The 13,300-nt window shown below is 33.0% G+C and overlaps 1 protein-coding gene across 1 annotated transcript in view; it reads right to left on the reverse strand.

Annotated features, from left to right (window-relative positions):
• LOC115878305 (cholecystokinin receptor-like) overlaps positions 1-13,300 on the reverse strand; it is a 105,508-nt gene that overhangs the window by 12,285 nt on the left and 79,923 nt on the right. The window contains exon 4 of the mRNA XM_030894762.1: positions 12,586-12,759. Within this exon, the coding sequence (XP_030750622.1) occupies positions 12,586-12,759 (174 nt within the window). The remainder of the gene's footprint in view (positions 1-12,585; positions 12,760-13,300) is intronic.

Here is a 13,300-nt window from a genome sequence, read left to right on the forward strand (position 1 = left end):
AAGATAAAGGTAAAAGATGTCATCCACAGAGTCAAATTCCTTAAATGGCTATGGACAGGACACCTTGTAAGAAGAAAGGAAAACAGATGGACGACAAAAATTTCATCATGGCACACAAGAGGGATTAAGAGACCGAGAGGAAGATCGAACCTGAGATGGAACTATGATATTAGGAAATTAGTAGGGATAACTTAAGCCCGCATAGTCGACAATAGACAGCAATGGGCCCATCTATAAAGAGATGATCTAAATATGTGAGGGAGGCTACACCATAACTGGAAATGGTTAAATAAATTGGAAATGATGATGACATTTTTCAATGAGGAAGATGCATATATTTTATTTTTCGCCAGAAACTGTTCAATTTATTAGAATAAATATATGTAAATGCAAAAAAAACTTTTTTCTTGAAAGCAGTACCACAATTTTATAAAACGGGCCATTAAAATACTATGGATAACGCAAACGACGCCTCGCGAATTGAAACGATATTCTATTGGTCTGACGTCACCCGCCGTTCTCGTCGACGCCCGATGACCAGCAGCAGCCAGACGTGTTCCGTTTATGTACGTATTTAGGTGGCGTACCAAGACATTTTTGTTGCTTTTAGCGTTGATTGAAGGAGCTTTTTATGCTTTCTTGTGCAGTTATTATTTGTATGTGTTGTGTGTTCTGAGAATTTTTTAAGTAATGGCAGATTCCGGGTTTGTAAAAGCACATCATCAGATAACTTGCCAAAAGTCGATGCTTTTATGTTGGCTGCTTTTATAAATACAAATTCCCAATTTATTGGTGCTGAATTACGAGGAAAAAAACAGAGAGGTATGTAACATTTATTCTTTGTAGTACTGATGCTTATTTAAGTATAAGTAGGTACCTACTGTTACGAACTTTTATATAGTTATAAATTAATGTTATAAACTTATTTTTCAGATCAGGTAGGGAGACGTATGGAGATGTAGGTTATGTAGAAGTGAAAAGAGACAAAAATATTTGTTTAGTACGTGGAAAAATATCTCCAGAGCATAGCGTGAAAAAGAAAGTTTTTTTTATATATTGACACTCCCTTACTCTTGTTATTTTTAAATATTTTTTTTACGAAATTATAGGAAATACATTGTTTATCAGTAATGAAAATATTATACAAGGTGTCCCATAAGCAAACGCCAAAATTAAGTTACTTATTTAAGTGAAACACCCTATATATTTTTGGATTCTTCGGAAATTTCTAGGTATTCTAGATATATTTCATGTATAATATCCTATACCTATCTTCAAATGTTTACGAAATATTGACAGTTGAAAAGCGAAAAATACCTAAAATTTTCTGGACCACCTTCTTTGAGACACCCTGTATAAATAGAATTAATTTTTAAAGAGAGTATATGAAAAACCATGGAACTTTTTTATTTAATGTTTTCTTCTACTTGCAGTTAAGGCTGTATGTGGGTGTCAAAATATAATGAATAACCATGTACATTCAAATTTCATATACCTATGTAAGACAATATACATAAATATATGAACTTACATCAAAATAATCTTCACAACAATAAATCGTAAAAATAGAGGATAATTTAACGTTTTTCTTTTCAACTCTTCTTATGGCCTTGGACCATTTTTTTCTGTTTTCGCTCATCCATTACTATTTATAAATATCACTAATTACTAATTATGTATTAATTAACACAAATAACTAAAATTTTGACTCGGATTCAACAGCGTTTAAAAGCAAACTGTGTAAAATAAACACGCGTCTGGCTCCACCCAACGCAGAAGAACGGCGGGTGACGTCACAGCGGCAAGGCTCGGTATAGAGCGTTTGCCCGGCCATTTAAATTAACAATATTTAATTATTTTATATTAGAGGCATTTCTTAACCGATATCAACGATTTTTTTTTTGTTCAATTTGTAATTATATGAACTATTTTTTAAAACCATTATTTAAAAACATGCATTTTCCTCATTTAGCAATGTTTCTGATCCTTTGCGAAATACCATAATGGCTTTGTTCAGACACCAAAAGATTGAACTTAACAATATTATTAGGTATTTCTTTATTTACATTTTATTAAAAATTAATGTTTTTTTCGCCAATGAAAGAGAAATATACAAATTAAAAAGGTATTCTTGTAAACACTACTACGTAGGGTCCAAATTGAATCCAGCTTCTCTGTGCATTTTTTAGAAAAACAAATTTGACTAACCGACCAAAAATGTTAAAATGGCATTAAATGCAGTCAAATTAACAATTACTACCTGATTTTAATTTGTGCCCAGCGAACACATACAAATTCACAACAACAGAATAGAATTAGTCCACAAATATGTATACTTGGGCCATGAGATCAAAATAAGCAGAGATAACCAAACCTGTGAACTGGCTAGACGAATTACCTTGGGATGGGCGGCTTACGGAAAAATGAGGGACATCTTTAGAGCAAATATCCCAGTACACCTGAAAAGAAAGGCATTTAACCAAAGACTTATAAAGTGGAGACCAAGAGCCGACAAGCATAGCCAAGGCAAACCTCCCACCCGATGGACCGACGACCTGAAACGAATAACAACTAACTGGATTGCAACAGCTTAAAACCGCGAGAACTGGAGACGTTTGGAGGAGGCCTATGTTCAACTATGGACGTGAAAGGGGGCTGCGTGATGATGATGATGATGACCTGATTTTAATTACCTAATACGATATAAGACAATTAGCTTAAACATATAAAAATAAATAAACGTTCCATCGGACTAATCTACAGGAATTTTGCTGATTGGCCTCTGTAGATTGTCGTGTGAGTAGCAAGCTTAAGTCGATATACTTCCAACAATTCATATAAATTGGAAATCTTAAAATAGAAAATATATACCTATATATACTCCTTTGCTATCTGATATTCTAGATTTGTCCTTGAAATATATAATGTGACAAATCAGAAAACTGTCTCTATTGAACGCGTCTGTTATAATAAAACACACACGTACAATAGAGTACAATACTACTCACTTTGCAGAGTTGCTACATAAATAACTATTATTTGTGTTTCTCTACTGCACTAGCATGTACAGCCGTAAACAATATTTATTAGAAATTTAAATCTTGTCACGTAACTTTATCCAATAAACCCGGAATTTTATAGCTGACCGATGGAGAAAGCATGTTTTACATAGTTGTTTTCATAGAATGGATTTGAGATATTATTTAAATCTGAATAATACAGTGTTTTAATAAAACACCATTCAAAATACATTTAAAAGTAAAATTTTGATAAAATCCGAATGCGTCCAGTACTCGCGCGGTATACAGGGTGGCGCACCTCATTCGCCTCGGTTGATTATGCGAAAACAGAAATGTAGAAACAAAATATTTTATGGGTATATGTGGGAAGGCAATGTGCATAATATAAAATTATTCTGAAATGTACAGGGTGTGTCAGAACTAAGATCCATACCAAAGTTATATTTTTTTCTATGGAACACACACCCGGTATTTTATTTCATTTTAGAATTGTTGGACATAAAATAAGGCATTTATTATAAGGGTTTAATATGTTTAAAAGATTTGGTTTTTGAGATATTTAAAGATATTTAAACATGCATGCTATAATAAAAAAGTTTGTCAACACCTTGTACATTACTTTTCAGAATTAATTCTTGTGCTGACTTTCAAGCCAGAGAAATAAACTTTATTAAAAAATTTGATTGCTTCCTTAAATGTATACAGGGGTATCAAAAATTTCTTGTCTATTTTAAATATTTATTTTACATAAAAACTTCGTTATTTTAAATGCAACACTATGTATTTTTTTAAATAGGCCGAAGCAGGTTAAAATGCTCTTTCAAACTCTATTAGGGTTTCTTATACCTATCCGGCTTAGATTTTGAATAAAAAGCAATTTTTCAATACAATTGTAATCAAGATGGCTGGTGTCGCCATGACATTTTCTAGTGACACTTAGTATCTATTTCCAAAATCGACATTAGTTTATGGACTTTATTTAAGTTTATAACAGGTTATTTTATTTAATTTACCTACCATAAAGGTTAATTGAAAAACTACTTCTCCTATTTCGCAGAGCTGATAGTGGGGTACCATCATATTACAATGTCATCGAAGATACGTAGTATACCAAGTTTAAGCCCAATCGAACGCCAAGAAATGGTATCGTAATATGGTACTACATTATGGTACCTCTTGATATGCTTCATGGTACCATAACATTGCAATGTCATCAAAAATACGCAAGTATAATCAAATATGAGTCCAATCAAACGTCAGGAAGTGGTATCATAATATGGTACTATAAAAGGTACCACTTTATATGTATTATAGTACCATCATATTACAGTGTCACCGAAAATACGTAGCATACAAAGTTTAAGCCCAATCGAGCACCAGGAAATGGTATCGTAATATGGTACTACATTATGGTACCTTTGATATGCTTCATGATACCATAATATTAAATACGCAAGTATAATCAAATATCAGCCCAATCGAACGTTAGGAAGTGATATCATAATATGGTACTTTAGAAGGTACCACTTTATATGCATCAAAGTACCATCATATTACAATGTCACCGAACACACGTAGCATACAAAGTTTAAGCCCAATCGAACTCCAGAAAATGGTATCGTAATATGGTACTACATTATGGTACCCCTTGATATGCTTTATGGTACCATAATATTGCAATGTCATAAAAAATACGCAAGTATAATCAAATATCAGCCCAATCGAGCGTTAGGAAGTGATATCATAATATGGTACAGTTCGTCTGCTGGATCTGTGTCTATGAAAGGAATGCGGACAAAAAACATTTAAATAAACGCAATATATTTTATACGTCGACTTGACGAGTACGTCACCGCAAATCGCTCCACCCACTCATTTTATTGGCTACTTGCAAATTTGTCGAATTTTTATTGATGGGACGCGTCGTCTAATTTTTTACGAAAAACATCGAGAGAATATCGTTTCCCCTCTCACGGATACCCCGTAGCCACAGAACGGACAGACGTACTGTACTATAGAAGGTACCACTTTATATGCATCAAAGTACCATCATATTACAATGTCACCGAACACACGTAGTATACAAAGTTTAAGACCAATCGAACGCCAGGAAATGGTATCGTAATATGGTACTACATTATGGTACCTCTTGATGTACTTCATGGTACCATAATATTACAATGTCATCAAAAATACGCAAGTATAATCATAATCAAATATGAGCCCAATCGAACGTCAGGAAGTGGTATCGTAGTATGGTACTTAAGCTACCACTTTATATGCATCATAGTACCATAATATTACAATATCACCGAAGATACTTACTCTACGAAGTATAAGTCCAATCGAACGCCAGGAAATTCAATTACAATCAAACGTCACAAAGTGATTGTAATTCAGTTCGTAAGAGTTAACTCCAACTAACATGGCAAGTTAACTAAACGTTTGAAAAAAGAGCTCTGATCTATTTTAATACGTTGTAGCAAATTTGAAGGTAGGCTTTATAAGGAAGTATTACAATATGAATTACAAAATGGCAACACTGCCTAAAATTATTTTAAATTTTGTTTGTAGAAAACTGTTTTCTTTTAAATTTATCGCCCTCTATTATGTAGTAGCGAAACTACCGAATCAAAATATCTGATTTGGAGACAGGCTTTAAAAGCCTATCTCCTTTTGATACCACCTACGATTTCATACGTGTAACGAGGCTTCTGTTCCGTAGCTAGATATTCTGTGCTGAAGGTAAAAATAGTATAATACAATTTGATAAATTATTAAACAAGTTATTTCCGTTTTAAGCTAGTAATTATTTAATATAAATTTTTGGACACTCTGTATAAGGTTGTATAATTTTTATTATTGCATTGTACACTATCTGATCAATAAAATATCTTCAGTAAATATTTAGTGTTAAAAACTTTGAAACCCTTGGAGAAATGAAGCATTAAATTTCTTACTGCAATTTCACAAAATTGAAAATATTTCAAGAACGGTAACGTTTAAGTGTGATAAACGTTAATCAAATTTACCTTTATTTCAATCGTATAATCTAAAAATAGAATAATATACAGAGTGTTCCATTTAAAAAAATACAACTATAATATTTTTTGGGACACTGTCTATCTTGTAAAAATATTTTTAAATTGTAGTTCTAATAGTCCTTGCACCCAAAACTTACAACTTGCAAAAATCTAATCGTTTAGCTACAATACTCCGTGTCGTATGTGGTGAACAACCCTGTATAGTAGGGTGGGTCTTCACTTGATACTCTGAAAAAATGGTTCACAGACACCCCAAAAAAATTCTCTTCAAATATGAGCTCTTTATTAATAGGAAAGTCCTCGGCCTTTCAGTTTTTTATTTTTTCCCTATTATTAGATAAAATCATACCGAGATATAAATGTGATAACAGCCGACAAATATTTTAACTTCATAAGGTGCGTATTCATTATCCGAACGAACGAACGAACGAACGAACGAATGAAAGTGCGGTATATTTAGACGGGGACCGAACGCATGCGGCCGTTCGTTCGGTCGTGCGCTCCACCATCCGCTTCGAGTTGGTACATCAAAGGCGTTCGCCTGCGTGCGGTTTCAGATTTAAGGTGCGTATTCATTATCCGAACGAACGAACGAACGAACGAACGAACGAACGAACGAATGAAAGTGCGGTATATTTAGACGGGGACCGAACGCATGCGGCCGTTCGTTCGTTCGTGCGCTCGACCATCCGCTTCGAGTCGGTACATCAAAGGCGTTTAGACGTCATGGTACAAAGAATACAAGGTATGATCGATAGCGGCTCCAATTTCGTTCAGTTCGCGCATACCACCTGTGACGTCACTAAGAAAATAATGAATAAATAAAAAATAAAGAAAGTTGACAGGAGATCTGCATTTTTGAGGTTATGGTTAAGAATTGTTTATTTTTAAGACTTTTTAGTTCGTTTAATTTAATAATTACTAAAACCAGCAGTTCATCATTACCATACCATACCATAATTTAATAATTACTAAAACCAGCAGTTCCAAAAATATATTTAAAAATAATAATTATCTATTAACACGGATTTGGACGATAATAGGTAAAAATACTAAATTTATTTGGTATATAATTGTTTATTAGGTTTTTAGTTTGCGATGTTTATGGTAAATAATTTTCATTTTTATTGCCTCTGAATTCACATGAGGACAGAGATGAGGATATCTATGGAAAAGTAACCACAAGAGGAATTGTTACATCATTTAAAAAATGTTGGGAAGTTTATTGTTTCCCATCGAAAAGTAGAAAATGCCAATGCAGATGAACGTATTGTAATTGTGATAGAAGTAATTCCAAGGGTGAAGTTTATTATAATTAGTGGAAGTAATACCAAGGGTGAAGTTTATTATAATTAGTGACCTGTGCTTCTTTTTATATGTAGATGTTTCTGGTTTTGAGAATAAATCGGTTGAACTACACCCAAAATTTAAAGGAAGTATTTGCATACCCAGAATATGCCCATCAAGGGTTATATAGCTCAAATTTCCTTTAATGGTAGGCAATTATTCAATGCAAATTAACTTTTAAAGCGACTGAAATATTAAATAGTTTACAATATGGTATATCACTAAAAATATATTACTTTTAGGTACAATTAGGGCCCGATACATTTCAAAAAGTAGAATATTATTTTATATTAAATGAGGTATTGTACTAACAATCAATTTATATTAATAACGGAGATTAAAAAATAACAGAATAAATAGTTCTTTTTCTTATACTACAAAAATAAACTATAGAATACAACAGTATTTAAAAAAAAAAAAGTGATGTTCCGGCCGAGATTCGAACTCCGGTCTCTCGCTTCCTAGCCCGACTCCTTATGCACTGCTCCATAGTAAATTGCTTAGCGATAATTCAATGACGGTATATAAACAAAAAAAAACAGGTTTATAACAATATCTTGACGATTTGAACTGGCGCGCGAATGAAGAAATGCGTGCGGTCTTCTCGTGCGGTCCTATCGTGCGGTCCCCGTCCATATCACTAGCAAACATTCGTTCGTTCGTTCGTTCGTTCGTGCGGATAATGAATACGCACCTTTAAATTTATTGCTTACAAGCGAGTGAATCATTCTTGATTGCCTTGTATGCCAAAAGAGATGCAATAAATTGTATTTTACAGAATAGAGCAATTTTCACTTAATTTTTTTGACAAATGAAATAAAACCTGATTTAAATTCGGAATATAATTTGCAAAGATTAAAGTCCCGTACCTTTCGATGGAAAAAGCAAGAAATGTAATTTCTGAACGTTTGCTTTGCGCTATTTCTTATGCAAATGCCAGGAGCATGTAAAGGATTTAAGTTCTTTCGCAGCTGTTTGCATGGAAATTCATTTTGTTTCATCTTAAAAGGACCTGTGAGAACAGTGTGTTATATACGATCTTAGAAAACAAAAACTTAGACGACATACGCCGGGCTGTAACAAACATAAAACGTTTTATTAATTTATGTAAGTAATATTAAAGCTACAACCGGGTATGGATTTAAATTAAATAGCGTCTAGAGCTTGGGTTTCCTACAAAATATTACCGTAAAATAACGGGCATAGTTTGTTTAGACGAATAGTTTAGTATTAATGTAAAGTAACATTACAGACGGTGCGTTAAAATACTGCCGCTATTCGTTATGAGACTCAGTTCAAATCAGATATAGGGTGCTTCAAAAAACATTTGCCCTCTCTAGTTGGGGGATTCCTCACGTAAAAATAAGAATTATATTCCATATCAATATAGATCCGATTCGGCTTCGAGATCTGTTTCGTAGCGACAAGAGGTTAAAGACATTTTTTTTTCGGTTTATTATAATTTTCTTCCAAGTGATTCGAACGAAACTTTGAGAGTAAAAGTTACGTCCCTGATTCATCAGGGACTTCGAAAAAAAGGGGGGTCACTGACTTTTTTTCATTTGATAGCAAAATATATTGTCATGAGCTCTCTCATTAAATATAATAAAATTATATAAGTATTCTTGCCACTTAACTGCTGATATAGAAATTTAATTCTACGCTGTGTTTGTCATAATGTGGATCAACCTGCTCTCACTACCGGTTTCGGAGCGCTACTCCATCATCAGGTGAGCTTGGGCAGAACCACAAAATGACAACCACAGTGCAGCGATAGTTAATTCCGACTTATCGGAAAGTGTCGGTTAGGTATTAAGTCCCGAACGGGAGATAGCGGCCTGCGTGCAATGGTAGTACTTTCGTACCACCGAGGTGCACTATCAATAGTAAAAGGATGGTAAAAGGCTTTTTTTCAGGCAAGCCAAATTATAAAATAGAAAACCAATTTCTTGAAGTATAGGTATATAATAAAATTATATAAGCATTCTTGCCACTTAACTGCTGATATAGAAATTTAATTCTACCCTGTGTTTGTCATAATGTAAATATAAATGTAAATATAAATATCTAACCGACACTTTCCGACATGTCGGAATTAACTATCTCTGCGCTGTGGTTGTCATTTTGTGGATCTGCCCAAGCTCACCTGATGATGGAGTAGGGCTCCGAAACCGGTAGTGAGAGCAGGTTGATCCACATTATGACAAACACAGCGTAGAATTAAATTTCTATATCAGCAGTTAAGTGGCAAGAATACTTATATAATTTTATTGTATACCTATACTGCAAGAAATTTGTTTTCTATTAAATATAATATATTCTATAGTTATTTTCATAAAAAAGGTAAAACAATACATTTTTTCCTTTTAACATACGTATTATTTTTTCTCAGGTAAGATTTCGACAGACGATGACAGAAGAAAAGCAGATGACGTCCCATACCAATCTACTTATTTTACCAAAAATAAATTTCTAATATTTTAAGTTAACTATGGATGGGTTCAAATATAAATCGGTCATGCGTCCTCTCGTGTTGTTTTAACCAGTTTTATTGGTTTATTTCAAAAATGACAGATCATATTTCAATTTTATTGGTTTGACGGAACGATGAACGACAAACGGACGCCGATGCGTATGAACTCGCCTTTAGATTTTTGAGGCTTGTCAGTCTTACCAAATTTTAGGTTATAATTCTTTGTCAACTTATGTCAAATACCCTGCGTTTTTGGGAAATGATGCATTTTGATTCGTGTTATTAGGTGTGTTTTGTGTCTATTGAAGTCAAGTGGAGGAAAAATCGAGGGAAAATTAACTGTAGAACCAGAGCACAGATTATAGTTAATACTCGCTGCCCCGGCAGAAAGTCTTATACACCAATAAATATAAGTACATCTCGTATATGGTACAAGCATCGTACTAAACATATACTAAAAACTAGAGTAGCTGTAAACTATCGACATCACACGATAGCTAAATAATTGATTTTAGTACTGCAAAAAAATAATGTCAAAAGATCCAGGTTTAAAAGAATTAAGATTAACGATAATTAATAAACCTGGTAAATATATAATAATAAAATTTGGTAAGTGTTATTATTAATAAAATGGTTTGTTTTATTTTTACTTCAATCTATTCCCGTATTGCGACGGAATATTGAATTATATCTTTATTTTCGAGAAAATTTAGTCCAAATATAAGGAATATTTTGTTAGTATTTTTTTATTATTTGACCATGAAAATCCTAAAAATAAAGAAGCTGTCTAAAAATGTGTGTGTGTATGCTATAATACATATACCGTGCTGGCAACTGTTACTTTTGGGTCGGCATTTACATGTGTGGAAGTAAATCGCATAGGGATCGACGCGACGCGCGACGGTGTGCTGTTGCGGCGTTGCTGATACGCCTTTCCCTATCAAGTAAAGTAAAATCACGATCGCAAACCGCTTATTTTTAAAAGACTTTTTTTCAATAGATAGCTAGATAAAATCAGACATGTTTCTGAGCATCCGAAATGGAATTATAAGGATATCGTTAGGGTGTCATTTTTTTAAAACGAGAAAACATCAGTAATCGCGGTAATTTAAAAACTCAACTTTTTAACACAAGGCCATAACTCAAGAACCACTTTAGATATTGAAACTTTTTTTTGTTTTCAAGATCGGATATTTTACAATATGTTTACATAAGAAAAATTCGATAAGGTTGTTTTTTCCATTCAAAAATTGTAAACAATTCATCCATTTATATTTAGAGGATAGCAATTTTCAGCAATCGTGTCATTTTTTTATTGATAAAGATTTTCACATAATGTCTACAAAGAAAATACAGCAGAAATATTAACAAACTTCTTGAAAAGAAAGAAAGAAAGAAAAGAAAACTACAATCTATTATTTCTAATAGATTTCGAGATATCGATTTTTGAGTTCTAATAGCGCGACCACTATCGAACACCCACTCAATTCCACTTATTTTAACCAAAAATGCAAGTGTATCTAGCTTGTACTTAAAAAAATTCAAGCTATAGGGAAAATTACAACGACTTGTTAATAAATGAACCAATTAAGTATCACGAGACGTAATTAAATCGAGAAGCTGAACGCATGACGTACACCTTTCTCTAGAACTTTAAGTACTGACAGAGGTATTGATTGGATCGACCGGTCAACTGCGACAAATCTGCTATATCCCCTTCCCCGTCTCCTAGCGATGTGCACAGTTTCTCGGTTTATTTCATACGTTTGGCAACGTGTTTACTGTCCTCTCTTTGTTCAGTACATTATAAACGCATTATACTCTTCTTACATATGGAAATCTCGACCCAAGGCTAACCTTTGCCAGCCCTTAGTATATGATATGGTATAATCCTTTATCTTTAATTTCCCCCTTCATTTGGGTCAAAATACCTTGTCAGTTTTACATAAAACATTAAATGCCGAAAGCTTACTTTGTTACTTTTTCGGACTAGTGAAAAGGACTCTTAATAGTTAAGCTTGATTTTCATGCATCCGTTATACGTTGATACGATGGTCCGACGGTGCTCTGATTGGTCATAGCGATTTCGCGCCACTTTTCATCCGTAAATATTTTACTTCAGTCCGTCAACGGACCTGTTCATACGATAACGGACGTTTTGACACTTTTTTGACAAATTTCATCTAACCTTAATAAAAATATAAGTAAAATAGCAAAATCGTTATGGAAACCAAAATATAAAATAACAAAAACGTATATCCGATACACGGAGGCATGAAAATGCAATAAATTTAAAAACTGCGTTATTTTCTAACCAATCGAAGTCTTTAAATTCTACCAATAAATTTAATATCGTATCAACGTATCGTAGGACAATGGATGCATGAAGATCGAGCTTTATTCTTAAAATTAAAAATTTGAAAAAGATATTCAGCAAATCAGAAATTATTAAAATTGGGTCCAGATATTTTTGAGTTACAAATAGGGGTAATTTGTAAGTTTTTGTAAGAACAAAAATTATTTGAATTTTAAAATTATCGTAGTCATTTTATCGTTTATTTATTATCGTAATTATCGTATCAATTTAATACTTTCAACCTGATAAGTAAATTTACATTTCAAGTAAATGAACTTGAGATAAAATAATATAAATATATAATATAATATAAATATAATATATATTTACTTTAAGATAACTCACCCTGACTCTTGATAGCCCTCTCTGTTTTTATTCCTTTCCAAAGTGTACAAATAATCAAGGAATATGTTAATGCCAGCACAGCCAAAGGTAACACCATCAGTATGATATCCAGAAATATATTGTACGCTTTCTCGAATTCTAGCGATGACCAGTCCTCACGACATTTGTGATTACCTGTAAAGAAAAAAACATTTTTAAGGTAATTTGTAACCTTTTTATCATTTGCGTATTTTTTTATCTTATTAAGCTTTACTTTTTATTTCTTTGTTAATTTGTTCTTTGAATAGACCTATTATCCAAACTCCTCTAATATAAAAGAGAATGGAGGGTGGGTCAGAAACAACGAAGAAAAAGCAGAAAAATTTGCTGACCACTTTGAAGAAGTATTACAACCTAATACAGCATAAGAAGATATTACATTCCCTACGTTAGCGGACAGAATAGTAAAACATTTCCGCTTGTCACTCCTGCTAAAATTAAACAAGAACAAAACAAAAAAAGAACCATATTATGACCTTATCACTGTATAAATTTTAAAAGAGCTACCAAGAAAAGCATTGATCAAAATCTCAAGTCAATTCTTCGTTTAGATTCAAATATATACTACAACTTTGGAAAGTGGCTGAAGTAATAATGATCCTTAAGCCAGGAAAGCCACCTCATGATCGACCAATATCATTACTGCCGACAGTATCAAGACAATTGTCCGAAAACT

Source organism: Sitophilus oryzae, unplaced genomic scaffold (assembly GCF_002938485.1).
Source record: "Sitophilus oryzae breed Bouriz unplaced genomic scaffold, Soryzae_2.0 scaffold_1508_pilon_pilon, whole genome shotgun sequence".
Lineage (NCBI taxonomy): Eukaryota > Metazoa > Arthropoda > Insecta > Coleoptera > Curculionidae > Sitophilus > Sitophilus oryzae.